The 23,685-nt window shown below is 37.3% G+C and overlaps 3 protein-coding genes across 6 annotated transcripts; 2 read left to right on the forward strand and 1 right to left on the reverse strand.

The window, feature by feature from the left end:
- The first annotated feature begins 437 nt into the window (after positions 1 to 437).
- Positions 438 to 1,968, forward strand: LOC103720170 (trans-resveratrol di-O-methyltransferase-like). The gene is made up of 2 exons (XM_008809765.4): positions 438 to 1,281; positions 1,477 to 1,968. Exons 1-2 carry the CDS (start codon positions 451 to 453, stop codon positions 1,777 to 1,779), a joined length of 1,134 nt encoding a protein of 377 aa, XP_008807987.3. The 5' UTR covers positions 438 to 450; the 3' UTR covers positions 1,780 to 1,968.
- Positions 1,969 to 6,510: 4,542 nt separating this feature from the next.
- Positions 6,511 to 10,212, forward strand: LOC103720169 (dehydrodolichyl diphosphate synthase CPT3-like). Of its 4 annotated transcripts, none has more exons than XR_005508457.1 (4): positions 6,511 to 6,688; positions 8,168 to 8,232; positions 9,103 to 9,154; positions 9,249 to 9,384. XR_005508457.1 is itself a non-coding variant. In XM_026809644.2 (4 exons), the coding sequence occupies exons 3-4, from the start codon at positions 9,159 to 9,161 to the stop codon at positions 9,979 to 9,981; spliced, it is 747 nt and encodes a 248-aa protein (XP_026665445.1). In that variant the 5' UTR covers positions 6,526 to 6,688; positions 8,168 to 8,232; positions 9,103 to 9,158; the 3' UTR covers positions 9,982 to 10,212. The 4 variants fall into 4 exon arrangements, 3 of the variants coding, with proteins under 3 accessions (XP_026665445.1, XP_026665444.1, XP_038975155.1); XM_026809644.2 differs by having other exon boundaries at positions 6,526 to 6,688; positions 9,103 to 9,172; positions 9,249 to 10,212; XM_026809643.2 differs by having other exon boundaries at positions 6,526 to 6,688; positions 9,103 to 10,212.
- A 2,903-nt stretch (positions 10,213 to 13,115) lies between these two features.
- On the reverse strand, positions 13,116 to 22,892 carry LOC103720168 (histone H3.v1-like). Its single transcript, XM_039119228.1, has 9 exons — positions 22,621 to 22,892; positions 21,589 to 21,833; positions 16,198 to 16,309; positions 16,040 to 16,111; positions 15,837 to 15,960; positions 15,284 to 15,729; positions 14,940 to 15,067; positions 14,118 to 14,207; positions 13,116 to 13,820 (listed from the first exon to the last, which is right to left on the reverse strand). The coding sequence occupies exons 1-9, from the start codon at positions 22,741 to 22,743 to the stop codon at positions 13,709 to 13,711; spliced, it is 1,452 nt and encodes a 483-aa protein (XP_038975156.1). The 5' UTR covers positions 22,744 to 22,892; the 3' UTR covers positions 13,116 to 13,708.
- Between the last annotated feature and the right edge of the window lie 793 nt (positions 22,893 to 23,685).

Here is a 23,685-nt window from a genome sequence, read left to right on the forward strand (position 1 = left end):
TGAGAATTAAACTGAGGATAGTGCCATAACTGAATCAAGCTAAGTTATTATTTTGCATTCACTCTATTTCAGAGCCCATTTGATAGATTGATTCTTCCACAAAAGCATTCCAAAAGTAAGCAAAGTTTTGTTTCATTTGCCAGCAGAGGGACAAGCATCAAGCTCAGTAGTTATAAAAAGGGGATAAGCCTCAAGCTCAATAGTTCTAAAAAGGGGATAAGCCTCAAGCTCAATAGTTTTAAAATTTATGGAAAATATATCCGTATATAATCGGGGACATCAACGAAAAGACTGAGGCGGACATCTTTAATTTATGGACCACAGGGTTACGGGTTACCCATCCTCATATCCTAGGCGATGAGTGTAAGCCACATATTTTTGTCTGCGGTAAAACAAAGCAAGCACAGACATCGTCAATATAGTATGAATCGTCAATAAATCGCAAGGCCCATGCACCACCAGCAAACCAACAACGAGTCCCCTACAGGGAGAGTGAAGAGAGTGGCTAGAATGGCGCTCGAAGCCACCGCCGACGAGCTTTTGCATGCCCAGGCCCACGTCTTCCACCACGCTCTCGCCCACGTCGGCTCCATGGGCCTCAAGTGCGCTATCCAATTGGGAATCCCCGACGCCATCCACGCCCAGGGCCGGCCCCTCACCATCACCGAGCTCGCCTCCTTCCTCCCCGTCGCCCCCACCAAATCCCCTGCCCTCCGCCGTCTCATGCGCATGCTCGCCCACACGGGCTTTTTCTCCGTCGAAAAGGATCCCAACGGGTCGGACGAGCACGCTTACTCCCTCACCCCCAACTCCAAAATCCTCCTCAAGGACAGCCCCACCAGCCTCGCCTCCTGTGTCCTTTTCTGCCTGGACTCCACCGTCTTGGCGCCGTTCCACTTCCTGGCCCCCTGGTTGCAGGCGGATCAGCCCCACATCCCCTTCGAGATGAGCTACGGCAAGCCGGTTTTCGAGATGACCGGCGACGACCCCGCGTTCAACCGCCTCTTCAACGAGGCGATGGCCAGCGACTCGTGCCTCGCCATGAAGTCGGTGGTCGCCCGCTGCAAAGACGCGTTCCAGGGAGTCTCGTCTCTCGTCGATGTCGGCGGGGGCGACGGGACGTCGGCGAGGGCGATCGCCGAGGCCTTCCCGAGCATAAAGCGCATCATCGTCTATGACCTCCCTCATGTGATTGCCACTGTGCCCAAAAGTCCCCGGGTCGAAGCTATCGCTGGGAACATGTTCGAACACATTCCACCAGCTCAAGCAGCGTTTCTCAAGGTAGTTTACAAGATTTACCACCTAACATATTCCGACGATTTCTTTTAATTTTTAAGAAAGAGTTAATGCGATGGAATAGCACAGCGCTTTCTACGACTTTTTTTTATTTTTTTATTTGGTGAAATTTCTACGAGTTCCTTACAAATCGAGACTAGAACTATTTATTGGTGTATTTCTTGTTTCTATCAAATGCAGCTGATTTTGCATGACTGGACTGACGAGCAGTGCGTGAAGATACTGAAGCTGTGCAAGGAAGCAATTCCTGAGAGAGAAGATGGAGGAAAAGTGCTGATTTTGGATATAGTTATGAACGCTAGCAGTGAAAATAGTGCTACGATGACAGAGATGCAGCTTTTCTGGGATATTCAAATGCTTTGCATCGCAGCAGGAAAGGAGCGACAGGAGCATGAATGGAGGAAAATTTTCTTCGAAGCAGGTTTCACAAATTACAAGATCAGCTCGTTGGGTACTCGCTCCTTGATCGAGGTCTTCCCTTGAAGATTCCAGCTGCATTTAAGAACGCATCCTCTATTCCTATATCAAAAGAGCATGATTAATAAATAAAGAGCATCATATGTAAACTAAACAGTCGTTCTCAGGTAACACATACATAGATGTTGTTTTCTTCCGAACTTTTTGATGCCTCTGAAGCATCAGTACCATATAAAAATAAAGTTCTTACGAGAATTTTACTTGCGTCATGCACAGGATGGTAATAAAAACAGAAATATAAGTTTATTTAACAGAAGAATAATAAAAAATTTAAAAATAGAATGAAAAAATATTATAAGTGAAATGTATTTAACCATTATTACTATTTTGCTTTCAACATCTCATTAATAAAAAGATCAGCATGGGAAAAAATAAATTATTTAACATAACAGTTGAATGTTTGTAATAGAATAAATAAACATACGCTTATGTTGAAACAGTTGATTCTTTTTGATTTGATGCAGTAGATTCAGATTCCTTATCTTTTGATTAATTATCTTGTAAATTTCTTACCTTCATGAAATTGGTGGATTTTTCTTTTAACAAAATTTGCATCTAATAGCACCTATAATATCTTATACCTTTCAATTGCAAGTTGTATAGAAGTTATACCGTAAATCTCTATCAAGATAATGAGAACGATGGCTGCTAAAATTTTATAGTACATGTTTTGAAAAATAAGTAAATATTAATAATAAATAGTTAATAAAATATTAATTCTATTTACTCCATAAGTAGTATCGATGTTGCAAATTGTGTTGAATAATTTAAGTACAAAATCATTGTTCTTGTAGATTTTTGTAGCGAACCATGAGATAAACCATACATAACCTCTACCTTCAGATGTTGTACAGCTAAACTCAAGTTTGAGCATCAATAACATATAAAAAAAAGTTCTTTCCACAATTATACCTGCACGATGGACAGGGTGATAATAAAAATGAAACTATTAGTTTATGTTACAAAAGAATAATAAAAATTTAAAAATAGAATAAAAATATATTATAAGTGAAATATATTTAATAATTATTACTAATTTGCTTTCAACATCTCATTAATAAAAAGATCGGCATTAATAGAAAAGATAAATTGTTTAACATAACTGTTGCATGTTTGTAGTAAGACAAATAAATGTATGCTTATTTGGAGCAGTCGATTCTTTTGATTTGATGCAATAGATTCTGATCCCTTATCTTTTAATCTTTATCTTGTAAATTTCTTATCTTAACAATATTGGTGTATTTTCCTTTTAACAAAAATAGCATCTAATATTGTAAGTTATGCAGGAGTTGTACCATAAATCTCTATCTACATAACGAGAATGATGGCCACTAAAATTTGATGGTACAATTTCAATAAATATACGTACTAATAGTAAATAATTAATAAGTAATATAGATATCGCAAATTATGTTGAAGAATTTAAGTACAGAATTGTTGTTCTCATAAATCTTTGCAATGCATCATGAGATAAACCATGTACACATAACCGCTACCTTTAATAGCTAGAACACTAAACTCAAGTTCAAAATTTTTAATGTGTGGAGAAAAAAAAGTGATTTTTTTTGTGCATGGAGAATTTTCTTGTTTTCTCTCAACTCCCTAAAATTACATTGAAGAGTCTAACTAAAATCCGAACTTATTTCCTCTTACACAAGTTCCTTTTTTACATGACTTCTTAAAATATTTTTTATTTTTTGGAATGAAATACCTTTTCTCTTTCTTTTGAAAGAAATATATTTTGCACTCACGAAGAAAATACCATTTAGGAATAAAATATTTTTTCCTTTTTTACATAACTTCGGAAGGCCATTTTTTTGTTTTATTACGAATGAAATATTTTTTTTCTGAATTTATTTTAATTTTTTCTGATTTTTTTTTGAGCTTGTGGATTTCTAAAAATAGACAAGAAGCAAACTTTTTTTGTGCACGAAGGATTTTCCTTTTTTACGTAATTCTCTATAATTATTATGAAGTTTTTTGAGTGTATGATATTTTTTTCCTTTTCAACATTCCTTTTCGATCAAAATATTTTTTACTTTTGAAGAGTCCCATTAAAAATCTAATTTATTCCTTTTGAAGAGTCTCAGTAAAAATCTAATTTATTTTGAATTTTTTGTGTTTATAGTAATTTTTGAAAAAAATATATTAATTTCTTTTTTGTACACAACTTAGGATTTTTTTTCTTTTTTGTGCATGTAAAGAACATCCTAAATTTATTAAGAAGCCAATTTTTTTGAGTGGACAAAATTATGAGCTTTTTTTTTTGACATGACTTCCAAAAATAATTAAGATGAGTCAATTTTTCTCCCATTTTCTTTTTATTTCAATTGCATGAAATACAAGCAAAATTTTCTCTTTTTTTGCATGATTTTCAAAAATAATTAAGAACGGTCAATTTTTCTATCCCTTTCTTTCTAATTTTTCTGAATTTTGGAGAGGAGTCAAATTTTCTCTCTCTTTTCCATTTAATAGGTATAGAGATGGTTTACTTTACTTGAAAATTTTGAGTCAATCTTTTATAGGAAATAAGTTGAAGTTAAAATATTATCTTGATTCATGTGGTTAACCTGCTATATTTGGAAAGATCGCATACTTATACTAGACTAAAGGATCAAAAATATTTCATCTAGCTAGCCTTTTTAGGTAAGGTTGTGGATTGATGCAAATTATAGATTAAATTATAAAAAAAATGAAGTACAAATTTAGACAAATGTAATGGCTAGCTATTTTAGATGAGATTCTAAATTATTATAGATTATGGGTCAATTCAAAAAAAGATTTAAAGAATTAAATTGAGGCTAATATCATGATTGAATCAAGCTAAGTTATTATTTTGCTTTCACTCTATTTGAGAGCCCGTTTGATTGATTGATTCTTTGACAAAAGCCATACCAAATCAAAGAATAAAACAATTTTTCATTTAATTTGCTAACAAGGAGGACAAGCCTCAACAAAGCTAAAATCTACAGGAGATACATCCGTACCTAAAAGACACAATCAGTGACATCAACTGAGGTGGGCATCTTTTGTTTATGGACCATACACTCATTGTTGCCCTCCTAGTATCCTAGCGATAACTTTAAGCCAAATATTTTTGTCTACAATAAAACAAAGAAGGCATACATATCATTAATATACAAGTATTGATTTAAAATCAAGGACGTTGATCACCAAATTAATGCTATTCACTTAAGAGAAGAAGTTATTTTTTCTGAAATTAAAAAGGCCGAAGAAAGTCCTCCGCTCATCCTTGCATAAATAAATAAATAAATAAAGTCCCCTGCTCGCTGCCTCCAACCGCCTCCTCTCTCGCTTCTTCTACTCCCCTCTTCGCCTCTGGTCGGCTGGCAACCGACGCCGCGCCCCATCCACACTTTTCTCCCTTTTTTCGTCGAGACCAAGGTACACGCATCCACACCCTTCTCTCTCGGCATCTCTGTCGCTTTTGCTCTCTCGCCATGACTGCAATCTTTTTATCCACACTCTATTTCTTCATCTCATGTTTTTGACTCTTCTAATCTCTTTTTCTCACTAAATTTGTAACAATTTTTTAGCGAATCGGCCCACAAAATTGAACTTTCTTGTTATTATTTCTCAGTATTATATAATGATATGGCTCAAATGAGCCGCTTATCGAAATCATGCCCACTAGCTTTGTTGAACAACAGGAGAGCGGCACATATCATTTGGAGTCAACAACTGAATAAATCTTCGAAGTATTAGCATAAGCGGTTATAGCTCAGTGCGATCTCGACGCACCAAATAAGAAAAGTCGTAACTACCCAGAGCGGAGACAAGGAAAGAACTTAATAGCTCATTCGGAGATTGCACGATCCGAATCATGATAAATCAACACCCTCTACTCCTTGAAACCCTGATGTGTGGTCGGTAGATGAATCTTAAAAATAGGTTGGTTATGGTCTATGTTGGGGCTAGAGCTGAGGGGCGATGTTGCGGTGTGGGCTGAAGGTGAGGGGAGGGGCTCTTGAGTCTCAACGACAATAAGCAACGATCGGCAATGATCGGCCTCAGACAGCCAGCAAATGAGCAAGGAGGATCTGCTAGGAGGTGCGGCTGAAAACCTGTCAGAGACTCTTAGGATTAGCCAAATAAGAGTTAGATCAGATTAATATACATAAAAAATATATTTTTAAATATAAAATTAGTATATTATAAATAAAATATAATATTATAAAATATATATTTATATACTTGATTAGGCTTGCGAACCTTCAAATCGAGTATTTTGCTACTTGAGTTCGACTTGAAAAATTATTCAAGTTATTCGAGTTGATTTGAAATCGGTAATAGTCGAGTCGAGTAGTGTTTGTATTTGGGTCGTGCACGAGCAACTTGTGAGAGCTGCCGACAGTTTTTTTTGTTTTTTCTCTTTCTCTTTTTCCTTCAATTATGGGAGCTTCCACCAAATGTGAACGGGGTGTTATAACGAAAAAAATGTGAGATGACACATATTCCAAATGCCACCGCACTCCTCCAAAACTATCATGGCCACCCAAAATTAGATAAAGCAGCTTGCGAAAAGTACTCATCCGTTAAAAGCTACCACAACCAGCTAGATCTGAGAGCATCCACTAGCGCCCAAAATGGTGGGGCCTCGGGCTTTGACTCTAGCAATAGAACATGACCCCAACTTCCCCAGGAGCACCACCACGTGGGTGAACTCGAGTCACAACATGACGTGGACAAGCACATACATCAAATTAAAATTATTTACTGAGGAGCAGAAGTTAATATTTCTGAGGCTAAAAAGGCCGAAGAAAGTCCTCCGCTCGTCCTCGCCCGCTCGCTTGCTCCTGCCTCGCTTCTTCTATTCCTCTCTTCGCCGCCGGCCGGCCGGCGGCCGTCGCCGCCCTCCGTCCAGGCTTTTCTCTCTCTTATCTTTGAGATCAAGGTACGCCCACCCCCACCCTTGTCTCTCTGTACCTCCGTCGCTTTTGCTCGTTCGCCATGGCCGCGATCCTTTTATCTACACTCCGTTTCTCCATCCCGTGTTTTTGACTCATCTAATCTCTTTTTCTTACTAGTTACTAAATCCGTAACTTTTGTTAGCGAACCGGCCCACAAAATTGAAGCTTTCTTCTTATTATTTCTCTGTATCATATAATATTAACAGTAGCCTCTTTAACTTCCACCTTTTTCAAAAAGGGATAAATAGAAGCATCGCTCAATGTGCTTTGGTGGATGGATTTTATTTATCAATTCCTTGCATTTTTCAGTATTTTTTCTACTGCGTTGGAGCAAAACAGGTCCATTGAATGGCTCAAAATCGTTGGTTTGGATGTTAAGAGACAAGGATAACAAGCTTTGGACATAGATTCCCTTGCTGTTTTCTTCGTTAGTTCAGTAATGTATTGATTGATTTGAAGAGATTCAATCTATTGTAATTGACACAGGAGAACTTCCTGGAGTTGCCGGGTAAAAGTTCCTAGCCAAGCATTGTTACCTAGTAGTTTTCGCCCATAACCTAATTGAACCATCATAGTGAAGCTCCCATGGCCTTCTTAATGCTGGCTCTAATTGTATGTTGTTTCACTAAATACGCAACCTGCATTAAGTGAGCACCTAGGTTGCCATGAGGTCCATTACTGAATTATTATTATAACTTGTTATATAGTTTCCATTTGATACTGTTAATATTTACCAATTACTATTGTTCAAATAATTAGTATCAATGAATTATACCTTGGAGGATTCAAATTTTTCTCGAGATAATTGTTGGTTGCTTGTCATCCTTCTATAGTTCCCCTGCTCCACAGTATTTTGAAGGCCTGAAGAAGGACTTTCATTTACAATTTTGGCATTCTGTTAAGCTACAACTTAACTCAATACTTTTAGGGGTCCAGGCGTCCTTCCATTTATAGATAATATTGCGTCTAGGCTTCCTTGCTTTTAACAATATACCACCGCTAAAACAGAAGGCATAAATGACTAATTATATGTACCAACCTCATATTTTTTTCACTACTGTGGAAAAGATCCATCTTCCATACCCCATGCTTGAAGCATCTATAATTATTTTTATTCTCTTACTCTATATATAATCTGTTTATATGAAGAAAATCGAAAGGATTTTGTTATGTTGATGTTTTGTCATTCAAGTACTGTCTGACAAAGGTGCATTCAAATAACCAACTCCTATTAATTCTCAAAGCTTCATGAGTTTCGGCTGTGGTTGTATTTGGGAAGCTTGATTTAAATACAAAACAATACAATGCAATATGCATCATGGTTTTTGGTCCATACGCACTGAACTTAAACACCCTTGTAAAACTTATTGTTTCAATTAATTCAATCAAAGTAATGTCATTTCTGGGTATTACTTCATGTGCCTTGGCGAAGTATCTCATTTCAGTGTTATTTTTCCTGGCAGATGAATGCGTGAATGTTTTCTACCATTCTGGTGAAACCAACAGATCTGCCCAAAATAATTAGCAGGTGAAAAAACTTCAATGTGTGTGTGTGTGTTCAAGTATTATCTAGCTGCAAAATAAAGTTTAAGCTTAGGATAGCGGCAAGAATGTATGATCTCATGACAGTTACATCCTTACAGTTTTATATAAATTAATCATTTTGGACACAAGGACCATGTTTCTGATAGTATAGTCACGAGTTTTCTCATACAGATCAATTTAGAGATAATTTGTTGCTAAAATGAAATCTGATAGATAGGATTTTTGCTTAAATGAATCTTTGAAGATGTGGAAATTTCTGGTTTGTATGACAAGCTCTTCTAATTTTAATACCAGAGTAAATTTTAATCTCTGATTTCATCATGTGAGGATGGTGCTATGCTCCTTGCTCTTAATTTTCCTTTGGAGTTATGTCTAGTATATTCCATGGGAGAAATTAACGCAAAGAACATGCAATAAACTTTGAGAAAAATGAATCTATCATGAAATAGTTTACTTTCAAATATTTCAGGTAGTAATGTGTATGGGCATGCAATTTTTTTTTTTTTTTTTGTTATAGTTGCCAAAGGGAGGGTGAACTATATTGAGAAGTATGTGAACTATGTTACTTTCAGACAGTAACAGTATTACTAATGGCCTCTACTCTTTGATAAGATTATAATGTTTAGAAATAAAATCAGGATAGTGCATTATGTGTTGATATTTCATCCTCAAATTTATGATATTTTTGTTCTCTAAAGAATAGGAAAAAAGTAAAAGAATGTTGTTCTTCTTGAGATAAATCGGGAGTTCTTGATGCTATTCCTCTATCTATTGTGGATGGATTCTCATAGTTTGTCCTCCCAATTTGTAATTGGTGACTGATGACCTGAATATGTATTTTCATATTTAATAGGATTTCGTAATGAAGAAGCATCATGAAAGCAGTGCATCCAATTTTCTTGAAGGTGTATGGTGCTTTCTACGTAAGTGCCTCTTTTCTGTGCTCTCTTTTGGTCCCATACCTAAACATATTGCATTTATCATGGATGGAAATCGTAGATATGCCAAGAGCAGGAATGTCAAACAGGGTACTGGCCACAGGGCTGGTTTCACAGCTCTCACCTCTGTTCTCCAATACTGCTATGAGATGGGTGTAAAGTATGTCACCGTGTATGCTTTCAGTATTGACAATTTTAAACGACAACCTGATGAGGTCCATTCATTGATGGATCTAATGAAGGAGAAGATTGATGAATTGCTAATGAAAGAAAGCATTGTGAACAAATATGGAGTTAAAATTAATTTCTGGGGAAACCTGAGTCTTTTGAGCGAACCGGTACGATTAGCAGCTGAGAAGGCAATGGCAAGCACTGCCAGGAACACAGGACCAGTGTTTTCAGTATGTGTGGCCTACACCTCGACAAATGAGATTGTGCATGCCATTGAAGAATCATTTGTGGAAAAGAGGGACAGAATACAAGAAAGGTACTGCAATAGTTATGCTGATGAATCAATTTGGGCAGATAGCATGGATGGTGCGATTTCAGTCACTGATTTGGAGCAGCACTTCTACACAGCTGATTGTCCAGATCCTGATATTGTGATGAGGACATCGGGAGAGACTCGGTTGAGTAATTTCCTTCTATGGCAAACTACTTATAGCCACTTGCAGAATCCAGTCCCTTTATGGCCTGAGTTCTCATTTAGGCACCTGGTTTGGGCTGTTTTAGAATACCAGAGGGTCTACCCTTATCTAGAACATAGGAGAAGCTTAAGTAAAAAGAAACACTGAGACTTGACTCTGATGTTTAGCTTCACAGGAATTGTACTGTATTTCATTACATCGAAGTGTGTTGTAATGACAATGAGCCTCTATATCAGTCAGAAGAAATGAGGCCAAGGTTATCTGTTTTAAAATGCCATGCTGTTGCAATTTTGTGTTGGCATGATTGTTTGAGGATGGCATCCTTGATAAAGAGGTTTGAAATTTGGAAAAGGAAAATTATTATATTTTTTTGTACTATATTACGGTGGGATTTGGGTGAACCTGACAGATTACATGTGTCATATGGCGGTTCCATTGTTTTCCATGGTAATATGCCCATCCATTCAAACTGCTTTGCTGCTGCTGCTGTTGTCAGCTGCTCTTGTTTTCTCCAAGGCTAAAGTTATTTAAGGTTACAGTCATTTAATACAGTCTCTTGGTTTTCACCATTGAGCACGTTTGACAAGTGAACATTGTTCTTTGCTATAATTTAGTGCCTGTACTAGTTAATCAGCATATGTTAGTTCCTTCTGCATTTAAGGTCTCAGACAACATGCTGCAATAGTTGCTGTACCTTGACTTACACGGGCATCTGGTCAAATGAGGCAATGGCATGGCTGAAAAGCCTGACCAACTAGAAGAGGAACGCCTCCCTTTCAAAATGAACATGTTCCTTTAAGTTTCCATCTGAAATTTGTGATATTGCTTTTCAAGAACATGATTGTACTGATTCTTTTTGAGAATATCATTAGTATAATGACTAGTTTCTGGCCATTTGCTTTCCAAGAATACACAAACTGTTTGTCAGCAGCTTTCTTATTAGTGTCCATATTTCTCAGTAAACGCAATTTTTTTTGTAGCACGATCAATTATGTTAGTTTTGGATGCTGAACTATGCTAAATGTAAAGCTTGATATAGAAGTAAGCTTTGATCTGTTCTGGCAAGCCATTTTATGGAGTGGCTATAGATCTATGTGTAGTCATATCCACATCTGGTGTTTATTAAGAGGGTTTACCAAATTCAATGTCTGTCAAATTAATATGTCTAGGTTAGGTTAAACACAAAAGCTGAACTATAACAAAATGCAGTATTATCAGAATGGTTGAAAACTTACGGTACAGATTAAACTTTACGTTCATGAAGCTGAGCACTTGGAGGATCTTTGCCTGATCAATTTGTTTTATATGCTGATTTATTCTCTTCCTGGCCCACTCTGGTAGCATGAAGACCAACATCCAATACTGAGGAATAGCTGATATCACTGCATTAAGCAGAATTAGTTTACCCCCTAGTGAAAGTAAATGGCCTTCCACTCATCCAGTTTTCTCTCTATCTTCTGGATTAGAGGTTGCCCATCAGTCTTTTTCAGCTTTTAGGGGCTTAAAGGTAGATCTAGATAAGTAATGGGGAAATGACCAAGCTGATAGTGAAGCCATGCAGCACATTGAGACTCCCTGGAAGTATCATTGCTAGTGTATACAACCTGGGACTCATCCAATGTTGATGTTCAACCTCAACACATCTTCGAATCCATACAAAGTAGTCTTCAATGCCACCATCTGTTCCTCCTTGTCTTCACCGAAGATGATCGAGTCGTCCGCGTATTGTACATGTCTCGCTTTCTGCAAGAACAACACCAGAACGTCCACTACCACCATGAATCAGTATGGTGATAAAGGATGACCTTGCTTTAAACCCCCTGGAGCAATTTTTGCATTTGCCTTGTTCAGAATTCTATATCTCCATCTCATGCCGAAATGTCCAGCCTCCAACAGTTCAAGAAGGAAACTCTATCGAGCCTTATCATTGCTTTCTCAAAATCCGGTTTGCATAAAGCCCTGTTTAATTAGAACCTTATCCACCTTCTCCTGCACTGTTATAAGACCAACTTGAATTGATCTTCCTTTAATGAACGCTGATTGAGTCTCCCCTATGAACTGGTTCATAAGCGACTGGAGTCAAATAGCCAGCACTTCAGATGCTATTTTCAGAATACCATTCATCAGAGAGATGGGTCTGCAAGTATTTTGCAATCTCAACGTTTTGTTTTTTAGGGATTGAAGCAATGAAAGCGTAGTGGAGTCGAGATAATTCTGCTTTTCCCGCATAAATTTCCGGGCTAGGAGATTTCTCCGCACAGAGCTGAAAAGATTCAGGGAAGAGGAACGAAAAGAAGCTATAGATTTCTTGTTGTATCGGACTTCTTTCAGAAAGAGTGTCCAGGATATCTTGTTCCTTCTCTTTCGGTTGTTTGCCAACTTATGGAAGCAAGACATATTCCGGATCCTCAGACTGAAACCATCAAAGTCCTTTCCATAAGATTTCTTCACATGATAGCACCACTCTTATAACAAATTACCAGCCACTTCCAGTGATAAGTGTTAAAATCACCACTTGTCCCAAAAGCTTAAGATCTTTACTCAGATACCATATTAAAATCATTACTTATCCCAAAAGCTTAAGCCGATAAGATAAAATAGATTTATTTATATATTTTATATTTTCTTACATTAGGGCCCAAGTTTTGTAACCAAGTCGGTAGCCTCATTACCTGCGCTGACTTCGTTTCAACCCTGTTTTTGATGAGGCCATCTAACTCAGGGAAAAAGAGTCAAAAATTTCCTAACCTAAATTATCATTACAGGCTCTGGAGGCATATCCAACCCGGGAATTAGAAGGCAGTGATCCAAAGTAGGTGTAGGTATTGATCTGCAATTCTCCGGGGAAAGAGATCATCCCAAGTTGTCGACGTTAGAATCTTATCCAGTCTTTGCAAAGCCAGGTAAAGTTACTCAGCTATTCATGGGGGTGCCAATGAGACCCAGCGCGGTAATGAAGTTATTTGACTCCAATCGTACACATCTTTCAGTTTTTCAAGGAAAGCTTTGTTCTACATTAAATTCGAATCAGTTTGGATAAAACCCTTTCTCACCACTGCTAAATGGGAACCCAAACTGCACTTCAGGGACAAAATTTTCATACCACATAACAGCTTCATGGCGGGTGTTTTCCCAACCGGACGGTTCAGAATTGAGGCAGCCTTCGTTCCACCAACCGCGAATGGGCAGGAGAGGATGATATGATTGCTTTTCTTTTTCCCCCCAATCTTTGATAATGTTAAGACAAGCTGAACAGAGTGGCATGCCAAATTTCCCTCAGATTATCCAACTTCCCCTTCATTCATTATTCAAAAAATAATGGAGACACACAAGAGAGTTGAAGTACAACAGACTCATGGACGCCAAAAGGCCTAAGATTTGGCATCAATAGAAAATGGCAAATAACAATAATAATAAAGTTGATCTAACTCAGAAAATGAGAAAAATGACATGATGGTAATGATTTGGCAACAGATCAAAAGCTAAAATTTGTGAGGTGATCAATAGACATTTCTGAAAGGATCCAGGAGGAACTCAGGATTAGTACCATCTGCTTGTCGGATGAATGAGACCATTTATTTTTCTTTCACTTCCATCCCCACGAGTACATCCAGCGAACGGATATGGGGGCTGTAGGCCACATGAGAGAGTTCACGGCTAAATAAATTACATCAGTTGAACACTCGAAGGAGGAAACTGAACCTTCATATGGCTGTAAAACCAACATAGCAATTGAACGATCTTCCTTTGAGCGAAATTATAACCCTGGAAAAGCAGCAAAGCAATTCCATCTTTGGTATCTCATTGCTTCTACAACAACCAGATGGAGTTTAGCAATGAATACCCTTCAAAGGTATGGTTTCAGTCAGCATCACTAATGGCGTAGCCTCTGTTTTTTTCCCATTAGCTTTCTTCGCCTCTCTTCTTCCTCTTCCTGCTCAATGAGGCGAAGTTGCTCTTCATCCTCCCTTCTCGCAATCTGGGAACTGTAGCACAGGCATTCATTAAAATCATTGTTAAGAGTATAATGCGAAAGTTTCTGTTCAAATGCTCTAAAGCAGCCCCAAACCAAGGGGAGGCATCGCCAGGATGCAAACTGCTTTTCTTGTTAGGTCAATCTTACAACACATATTGCTTCAACATGCAAATGGAAAAACAGCATCAGGACAAACATCTCAAATGGCTGACATAGAATTCATTCTGCTAATTAATTCAGTTCAAGAAGTTTAAGAGATTTTAAGAAAAGTGCCTGCAGCCAGCGTAATGTAAGAAATATTCCATACCTTCTCAGCTCTTCCTTCTGGATAACATCAAAACCAACCTCCATGTCACTGACATCCTCATCTTGCCCTGCATATTTACTAGGATCATACCTGCATACATAACACAAACACAGCATTATACCAAAACCATATTCAACTTCTAACATGGAATCTCAACTCAAAATTTAACCCTGCAACAAATGAGTTGCCATTCACCCATGAAGAGTGACAAACCAAATTGTTACAAGAGGTTCCAAACATATACAGTTTTTGATAATGGAGGAATTTGATTTGACTTATTTATATTACTCTTCCCAGAATTCTGACAAGCAATCTGGGAAGCCTCGGTACTTGAAATAACATGCCATGTTTGCATCATATACCAATAAATGTCTGTATCAGATACATTTCAGTATCCTATTTTCAAAAATTTTAAAAAGGCTCCCAATACTTTCTAAGGTACAAGGTATAGACTGTTATTTTGATAATCCACTATGTGCTATATATGCCTTCTAAACATATATAAAAGAAGGTGTTTTTATCCTTCTATCCTAGATGTATTGTCCCCAAAATTTCCGGATCAGCCATACATATTGTGTTGCATCTGTATCCCATGTCAAATCCTTGCTTCATAGCAAGCATGGCAGGGTAATCTATAACAGTACATCTCAATATTGAATTTTCAAAACCAGTTTTGTGTCAATTAGTGCAAAACTCGGCATCCCTCTCACCAATCTGCTAAAATTATTGATATCCTGTAAATGGTTACCTCAAAAACATTTCACAATTTTAAATGGTAAGAAGCTAAAAGAAGTTCGATGAATTACAGGAACAAAAACAAACCTAAACATTTTTCTGATAAGTCCACGAACATCATCAACATCATCTTCCTCTTCATCCAAGTGTCTTCTCACAGGCCTTTTCTTTGAACGGTCGTCATGGATGTCACGTGATGGGATTTGCTTAGAAGGCTAAATCAAAACTCAATATAAGAAATGTGACAACAGCATATCAGAAAACAAGAATTATAAATGTATGACCATGCTATACAGAAAAATCAAAAGTGCAATGCCAAACAATCACCATTTATTAGTAATGCATATACATTTTTATATTTCTACTTATGCACTCTTCTTTTAGCAATTAGATATATGTATACACATGCGTGCACAGAGATGGAAGGAAACCTGAGCTTTTGAGGAAGGCAATGGCTGTTTTGGTGTTGTTTTTACTCTATGTGGTACTTGGGTTACTCTTTTCTGATCAGGGTGATAATGTTGGGCAGAAGAATGTGGCTTTGCAGATGAAGGGTTCTTCTTTAAACCAGGATCACTTATGGCCTTCCCAGCAGGCTTATTCATACTGGTAATCTGAGCAGGAACCTTGGAGGGTAAAGCTTTATTTCCTGTAGTCTGGACAGGCCCATTTCCAGCACCACCACCAAGCATTTTTCTAGGTTCAACTGAAGCTGACTTGGATCTGTTTACAGGAGCTTCTTTCACAGAACTTACTTTGGTTTGCATAGGCCGAATGGCAGAAGTCGGCTTCTTCAATTCATGACCATTCAAAGTTGGCTTTACAGGTTTGCTTGTAGGTATCCTGCTCTTCAATGGTGTTTGGGCTGACCTACCATCTTCCACATAAGCAGAAACGTATTTAAGTATCCTCTATGAAAAGACCAAAATGCCCAATAGTTTACATTCAATTTCTAGATCTTTATTTATTACAAGAAAAACATACCAGCCTTTGGAGCAGAAACATTTCTGGTTAAAGGCTGCTCTTTTTCAGAGGGAAGATCAGCATCATCTGACAATAAAAAGGAATAATCTCGCATGTCTTTAAGTGCCTGTGCCTTCTTTTTTACCTGCAAAATTATAGACATCTTATGCATCCCAAATCAATGACATTGAAAACAATCTGCAATGGGGTAAAATCCTCCCTACCTCATTAACAACTCTTGCTTTCTGATGGTGGACATGGGTCCTTACTTCGGAAGATGTGGGATCTCTTTTGTTCTGCATAAACAAGTAAAATGTTGTTTACTTACCCAGTTGAAATGAAAGATAATAAAAATATGAAACCTACGGCCCAGAAAACATACACCAGAACTCGAAACCTTAGCCACAATATGCTTATTCTCCCGAATTAAACGGCTTTCTTCAATGACTCGTGGAGCAATAATGGGTTGTGAAGGGCCAAAAAAGGAGCCAAATCTGCAAGAAAGTTATGTGTCAGATAAAATAGGAAAAAAATGCATCATCAAACCATCCTTAGATATTTAAATATCACCAGATCCAGAAAAGACGAAAATCAAGCAAATTTGACACCATCAAGCATTCACAAAATGTTTTCCCCAACAATGTAATCCGCAAGTTTAATTAACAGCTACAATACACATAGTAATTGCTCTCTTTTGGAATCAATTTACTGATCATGCAATTTTTCAGTGCCCAAAAGAAAGGCTGATGAATAGACCATTTTGTATATAAAAATCCAAATACTCACAAGTAGCAGTTTAATGTCAACTGCACGCTTTGGCATAAGGAAATAAATGCCAATACACCCTTTTGTGGGACTTGAGCATAGGATAAGAATAATTCCAGTGTGTACCACCACCTTCATCTAAAGGAAAAAAATTTCCTGATTCCTACCTGTCTCTCTATGCTGTCACACTCACAAACTGATGGTAAAAGGGGTGCCATGCACGCTAACCCCAATTGCTTCCACCTAACCACAACCTATGGCATATACTATCCAGCTGGATAAAAAGAGATATGACTTGGAAAAACAGCTACATTTGACCAAAAATTCAAAATCAATTTAACAAAAACCTCTTCTCGATACTTGATCCATATAAGACTACCAGGCATTTAAACACCTGGAATAATGAAGATAAATTTATATGATGGAAATTCAATTTTTGAACACTATCATCACAGGCGCTCGCATAGGCACTTGAATGTTTTCTTGACTTGACATGCTGGAAACTCCAGAGCAAATGAGCAAGTGTATTTACAGTTAGCACAGATGCAACATGTTCTAATCCGTATTAACTTAGCTTTTGATCATCAAGCCCATAATACAGTGCAACCACTAGATGCATTGCTTTTATGATTTCCCCAACTATTTCTCCTTGTAAGTCTTTACCTACAAGCCAGGTTAAAGCCCTTTATTTTGTTAATATAATAGAATTAAATCCAAAAAAATTTCTTATAATGAGATTTAAGGGAGACAGCTAGTTATTTTTGTCCCTCGAGCCATATGGAACTTCAAGCAAATAGTTCCCAGGTGCAAAAATGTTTTAGGGCATGGCATACACGCTTGATTCCCTAATGGCATTTTCCATCCTATTTAAGGGGGCATAAAAAAAAAAAAAAAGCATTGCATTGTACAAACCATCTATATATCTGTCTACTCTCACACTCCCATGCCCCAACCCTCAGCCGACCCACTCTTCCATCAAGAGCAGTGTATTTTAGTGGGGAATATGTTGATGACCCCCTCCCCCCCCAACACACACACAAAAAAAAAAAAAAACTGGGTTTTTCCCTTGATTTTATTGAATTATCTTAGTCACCCTTCTCCACCTGTTTGTACATAACCAGGTCTAATCAGTCCCATATCATATTAAGAGTCATGAGATTTAAGAAGGGTCATATCTAACTTCAATCAATATCCTATTATGATATCTGAGGCTTAAACGAAAATACAATAAATCAATCTTCTCTTCACATAAACAAGGCAATCAAGATGTGCTTGGCTCAACTGTCCTCCACATGGATTTCAAGATCATGTAATAGAAGGAAGTAAGTTTGAGTTGTTCGGACAAATAGGTACACTATCACTGGCCATGAGAGGTTGTTAGACCCTACAGACACATACCTAAAATTTCACATCCCAACTGTAAATTAGAAACACAATTATAACTGACAACTAAGGTATCCTCAAAAAAAAAAACCAACTAAGGGCTTGTTTGGTAATGTTTTATTTCTTATTCTACCTTTGAAAACCCAAAGAAGAAAAATAACATAACAGAAAAATAATCCTGATGCCAGCCCTTATCATTTTGTCACTGTTTGCAAGACCTCTAAAATGTTTTGGTACTAAAACTTTTTTACTTCTGAAAACGAGAAAACAAAAACAAGTAGCAGCAATGGTGATGCGCTTCTCCTCCCTCTCTCCATTTGACATGAAGTAGCACCTTCCATGAGGTATTTTCTAAACTTAAAAAAATAGCAACATCACCAAACAGACCCTTGGTTACATACAAGGTTCGCCGTCTTGCTACAGAACCTCGTACCTGTACAATCCTATTACAGTGTTGGTATTGTCTGATACGTAGGCCGGTTCGGCATACCGAATATCGGAACACCTCCCATATCGCATACCAGTTCGGCATCGGTATGGTATGACACGGTCAGCACGCACTGATACTGACTGATACGGCAAACCTTGGTCGCATACCTTTGTAAATGTTTCATGTAATCCTTCAACTGTCCTTTTATTTATTATTTTTTAGAGGGTAAAACTTGTCTAAGTTACCTAGGAGGTGTTCGACGTATGGGAATTGACATGGAGAAATGATTGGTTGTCATGCACTTTCTTTCGTGAAGAACAAAAAAATTAGATATTTACTTTTTTTTAACAATCAAATACTGTTAAAGAAGAAGTTATCTTAGAGGAAATTGGAATATTTCAGAAGCATGCATCTTTAAACCTAACAAAAGATCTTAACAAAGTTTTCCATCAAACTGAAAGAGATCGTATCATCACATGTTTGTTGCACCTTAAAAAGAGATGTGGATAGGGGATGATCTCAATTTTGATGGTCATATCCAAACATCAAATAAGTTATCTTACAAAATAGCAATAAATCTTTAATAAAATTCCAAATGAGAAAAGGAAACCATCTTCCATTGTCCAAATAAGGTTTTAACATTTTCTTGAGAACCTACTGCTTAGTCAAAAGAAAGAGCAATCATTAGAAGTTCCTTTTCTTTTCTTTAAATTTAATCAACAACAAAGTGCGGAAGGTTTACAAAGATACTTACATAACTTCCATTTTCCAAAAATGGGAAGAGTAAAAATACAAAAAGGAACTCCAAGTGACATATCTAAAATTCTTTCTATTCAATTTAAGACAGTCATAAGTCATAACTAAAGCCATTGATAGAAAATCCGCATCTTTAAGGTAAGACAAATCCAAGGTACCATCATACTAGCTCAAGAGATCACTCACTCCTTACACAAAGCTAATCTTGAAAAACCTTCTCTTACCCATATAGCTTTACTGAGGTTTATGAATGGAGAATTCTAATTTCAAAAATCATGATTTTATCCTTCTCCTAAGTTTAAACTTTTCGAATTTTGAAAATTGGGACTTTTAGGAGTTGTTTGAATTTTTTTAAAGAGAAGGTTTAAGGGTGTCACAGTGCACGAGGCTCCCACCATTGTAGAATTTGGAAAGGGTCAAATTTATGCAGCTTTACCCCCCAACATGCAAGAGGATGTTTCTATGTTTCAAACCAGTGACACCTTTGTCACCATGGAGCAAACTTTCCATTGCATCAAGGCCTCTCCTAAAAAAGGATGGCCTAGTGCATAAGGTTCATGCCATTGCAGGGTTTGGAAGGGTCAAATGTGCGCAGCTTTACCCCTACATGCTGAGAGGTTGCTTCCATCTTTTGAACTTGCGACCTACATGTTATAATGGAACAACCCCTCTAAAAAGAAGGTTGAAAAATGAAAAAGAAGACACGAATTTGCTGTCCAGTCAGCAGCCTGATTACATTCCGAGTTGGACGACGGGCTATTTCACCGACCGTCACTTCTCCTTTCTATCTGCCGAAGTGATCAGTCGGATAGCGAGTACCATTGGGAAGCCGTTATATATTTATCAACCTACGACAAGTAAATCAAGGCAGATCTTCAGGTTCTGAGTGAGCTGGGCAGTCATTCTCCTACTCCTTTCTATGTCTCCTCCTCTTATGGTTAATATGGAGAGAGAAACATGAATTTGAAAAATTCAAGTCAAAATCAAAAATTTTCAGCTTCATCATTTTAGGGCTTTTATTCAATTTCGTTACACAATGAAATACCCAGTACAACAAAATCATATTTTGTAACTTCAGATGAGCATGTAAAATTATGTTATATCATGAGTACACCCAAGATTCAAACCCAAAACCTTCTCCAAATGAATGAGGGGTGTGATCATTCAAGCCTTGCACAATTCACAAAATCGCTAATGACAAAATAACCTAGAATGACGCGACAACCAGATTTGCTATAATGATAAGTCATCCATGCTATGGTTGATCTTACAAGAAGCATTTTCGATATCCATGATAAATAAGAAATACTCAGATTCACAATGACAACATTGTCGTTCAGGTATATATTTCCTATAGTAACTAAATTAATCAACAAACTAAATACAATAGAACTACAAGAAAAAACATAACTTTTCAATCAGGTCAGCTAAAAAACTAGTCACTGACTTAAGAACCATTAGTTCATAGGTGGAGAAGATTACATAGCTCGACATAAAATTAAAATCTTTTTTGTGATTTGTAAAGTGAGCTTTTGAGTGCATCCCTCATAGTTGCATCATGGAACATGGTGTCTCTGAGTAGAGGACCTAAAGAGTCCCTCCAAGTCTGAGCACCTTTAAATAGAAGATTTATTAGACAGATTGTCTATTAAAAAACCTAAGGATATAAAGCATTTACTGAGTACGGAGGACATAAGCATAATACAGGGGAGCAATCAAGCAAAACATGCTGCTAATGTCCTGCAGAGTACCCAGCAGAAGAGATGTGACAGACACTACATAGAAACTATCGAACTTGTATAATAGGTTATTAGAGTCGACACTAGTCAAGTCATAGGATAATGGGTTTTGAAGAAAGACCTGCAAAGGAGGCGGAGGTAATGCAGCTAAAGATTAACATGAACGAATCACTTACTAATCACGACAAGCCTGTCAAAGCTAGCTCTGTTAATCAAAAGGCATATGCCTGGTCAGTCTTACAAATTCCAGCATCAAATAAATATGAACTATGTTGCTCTTTTAGCTGGATATGGAAGGTTTATAAGCTAAGTTTAACTAAACCAAAAATCCAAGCAAAAGCAGAACCCATTAATTGTTTGATGAGCTAAAGAAGACTTCTAATAGAGATCAAGCAACCAGTACAGAAATCTAAAACTCTATCTTAACGAGTTTCTCAAGAGAAGGTGGTGTTCAAAATTAGAGTGTTCGCTAGGATGATGACTAACGGTTCAACCAAGAGGGAGCGTAAGAATACAGACATCCCTATGGATATGTAGCTGATGTTTCATGATCCTTGCCATCAAACTAAGCATTTGTTCTTGACACTTTCCAAACAAAAAAAGGAAAAAGGATTTCTGTTTTTAATGGTGAAAAAGCCAATAAACTCTTTGTGAGGCTAAGCTCAAAGGACTCATGAACATGGGTATGCACATCGCTCACTTGTCATTTGATGTTGTCCTCTTCTTGTCTTGGGATTGAGATGAATGACCAAGAGCACTAGCACTTTGTTTCTTCAACTTTTGCCTGATCCTATCTTTTAGCTTCTCCCTCAATTTGAGAAATTCTTGTTCCTCCCTGGTGGGTTTTGGTGGTTCTCGTTCCTCTTCTTCCTCTGGCTCAGAAGGTTCCTCCTCATATTCACCATATTCTTCCTCTTCGTAATCTTCCTCTTGCTGATGCAAACCCTGCACGATAGTGAAAGAGGTGAATTAATGCACATATTAATTGTCAAAAAGAAAAGCATTACCGTAAATGTCATAACACAAGCAGCAATGCAAAGGAAGCAAGGAGGTCACCAAAATCAATTACCCCCCACCCCCCCAACAAAAAAAAAAAAAAAAAAAAATCCAATATAATTAGCTTGCATGTAGCCAATTACAATTAGAATGAATAGACAGATATAAGATGGTCTTCCCATCATTTTTTCTCATTTCAGATATGATCACCGGATTAGTTTTCCTCATGGTTGGAAGGATCATAGGCATCCACAAAAATCAATCAATCAGTGCATCACTCTGACTCGAAAGCATCACATTTCATCGCCAGATGATCAAATTCCTCGAGCAATGATATGATATTTTACGTTTGCTGAGGGAAGATCCATATTCTCAGCGTGACAACTCCGATTTAATCATAGTTTAGTTCGATTTTTTTGTATTCAATTATGATCAAGATTCGATTTTTATGGTTCTCTTTTTCTTGCCCTCAATTTTTGCCAGTTTGATTTGATCCTTCCGTTTGTTGCCAGTAAATTTGGGGCTTTTCGATAAGGATTAAGGTTTGGGGGCAAAAGATTTCCTTTTACCCTTCCCTTCTCAAGGAACAAGCTAATAATTTCAAAAGCACAACTAAATCTAAATTTAGAATTTTTCTTTGATTTCGCGGAAGGGAAAGGAAATCTATCAGGACAAATAAGGGAATTTTACGAAGGTTCAGAAAAAACCAAAGCCCACAGCGGTGGTGAATTAGTACCTCGGAGGTGCCGGCGTAGGGGAACCTGTTCTTCAGTTCGTGGATTCTACGCCTCTCCGCCTCCCGCTGCAGCCGGATCCTCGCCGCCGCGTCCTGGGAGGTGCCGCCGTAACCATCCCTCATCGCCGACGTCTCTCCTCTCCCCCCTCTCTCCTCGGCTCTCTATCTCTTTCCTCCCTTTCAGAGGCTTGACGGATAGCTTAGTCCGACACGACGGCCATCTCGCAGAGCCTTCCTCCGCGAGGAACGAAATTGCTTGTAATAAAAGATAGGCTTTTTTGGCATGTTTGTCCCTAACATTTTCTTAAATACGCTTACTTTTTTTTTAATATTTTAAATTTACATACTAATTTTTAACTTGTATAATTTTTTGTATAAAAATTAGCAGTCCTTCAAATTGAAATCTAGTTAATCATTTTTATAAATATATATATATATATATATATATATATATATATATATATATATATATATATAAATGAAACGTCGCTCACTAATTCATCCAGTAAATAAAAATGATAGCTTAAAAATAAAATAGTAAAGCAAGATAGAGGAGGAAGATTACACCTAGAATCTCTCTTTGTTTGTTTTTAATTTACATGAAGCTAAAACTATGGATATTGAGAAAAGAAAGTAAAATAACTAGAGCCTATGCTTTTTCTTGTTCATAGACTTCAAAGTTAAGTCTTAATATTCCTTTCAACCGGATGTTCCAAGATAATGTAGGGAAGAGTGCTAGGCGGCAGCGCCGTAACCATCCCTCATCGCCAACGTCTCTCCTCTCCCCTCTCTGTCCTCGGCTTTTTATTTCTTTCCTTTCTTTCAGAGGCTTGACAGATGGTTTAGCCTGATACGACAGCCATCTCGCAGAGCCTTCATCTACGAGGAACGAAACTGCCTGTAATAAAAAAGATATTTTTTTTTGCATGTTAGTCCCTAACATTTTCTTAAATATGCTTATTTATTTTTTTAATATTTTAAATTTACATATTAATTTTTTAACTTGTATATTTCTTGTATAAAAATTAGCGGTCTTTTAAATTGAAATCTAGTTAATCATTTTTA

The sequence above is a fragment of the Phoenix dactylifera genome, unplaced genomic scaffold (assembly GCF_009389715.1).
Source record: "Phoenix dactylifera cultivar Barhee BC4 unplaced genomic scaffold, palm_55x_up_171113_PBpolish2nd_filt_p 000510F, whole genome shotgun sequence".
NCBI lineage: Eukaryota > Viridiplantae > Streptophyta > Magnoliopsida > Arecales > Arecaceae > Phoenix > Phoenix dactylifera.

Bases quoted from the DNA above. Each gene is read 5' to 3' on its own strand.
- LOC103720170 (XM_008809765.4), top strand. From the start codon at position 451: ATGCACCACCAGCAAACCAACAACGAGTCCCCTACAGGGAGAGTGAAG. The intron at 1,282-1,476 runs GTAGTTTACAAG...TATCAAATGCAG, and splicing joins CTCAAGCAGCGTTTCTCAAG to CTGATTTTGCATGACTGGAC.
- LOC103720169 (XM_026809643.2), top strand. From the start codon at position 9,112: ATGAAGAAGCATCATGAAAGCAGTGCATCCAATTTTCTTGAAGGTGTA.
- LOC103720168 (XM_039119228.1), bottom strand. From the start codon at position 22,743: ATGAGGGATGGTTACGGCGGCACCTCCCAGGACGCGGCGGCGAGGATC. The intron at 21,834-22,620 runs GTACTAATTCAC...ACTATCGTGCAG, and splicing joins CCTACGCCGGCACCTCCGAG to GGTTTGCATCAGCAAGAGGA. The intron at 13,821-14,117 runs GTATGGAATATT...CCTGTGCTACAG, and splicing joins CAGAAGGAAGAGCTGAGAAG to TTCCCAGATTGCGAGAAGGG.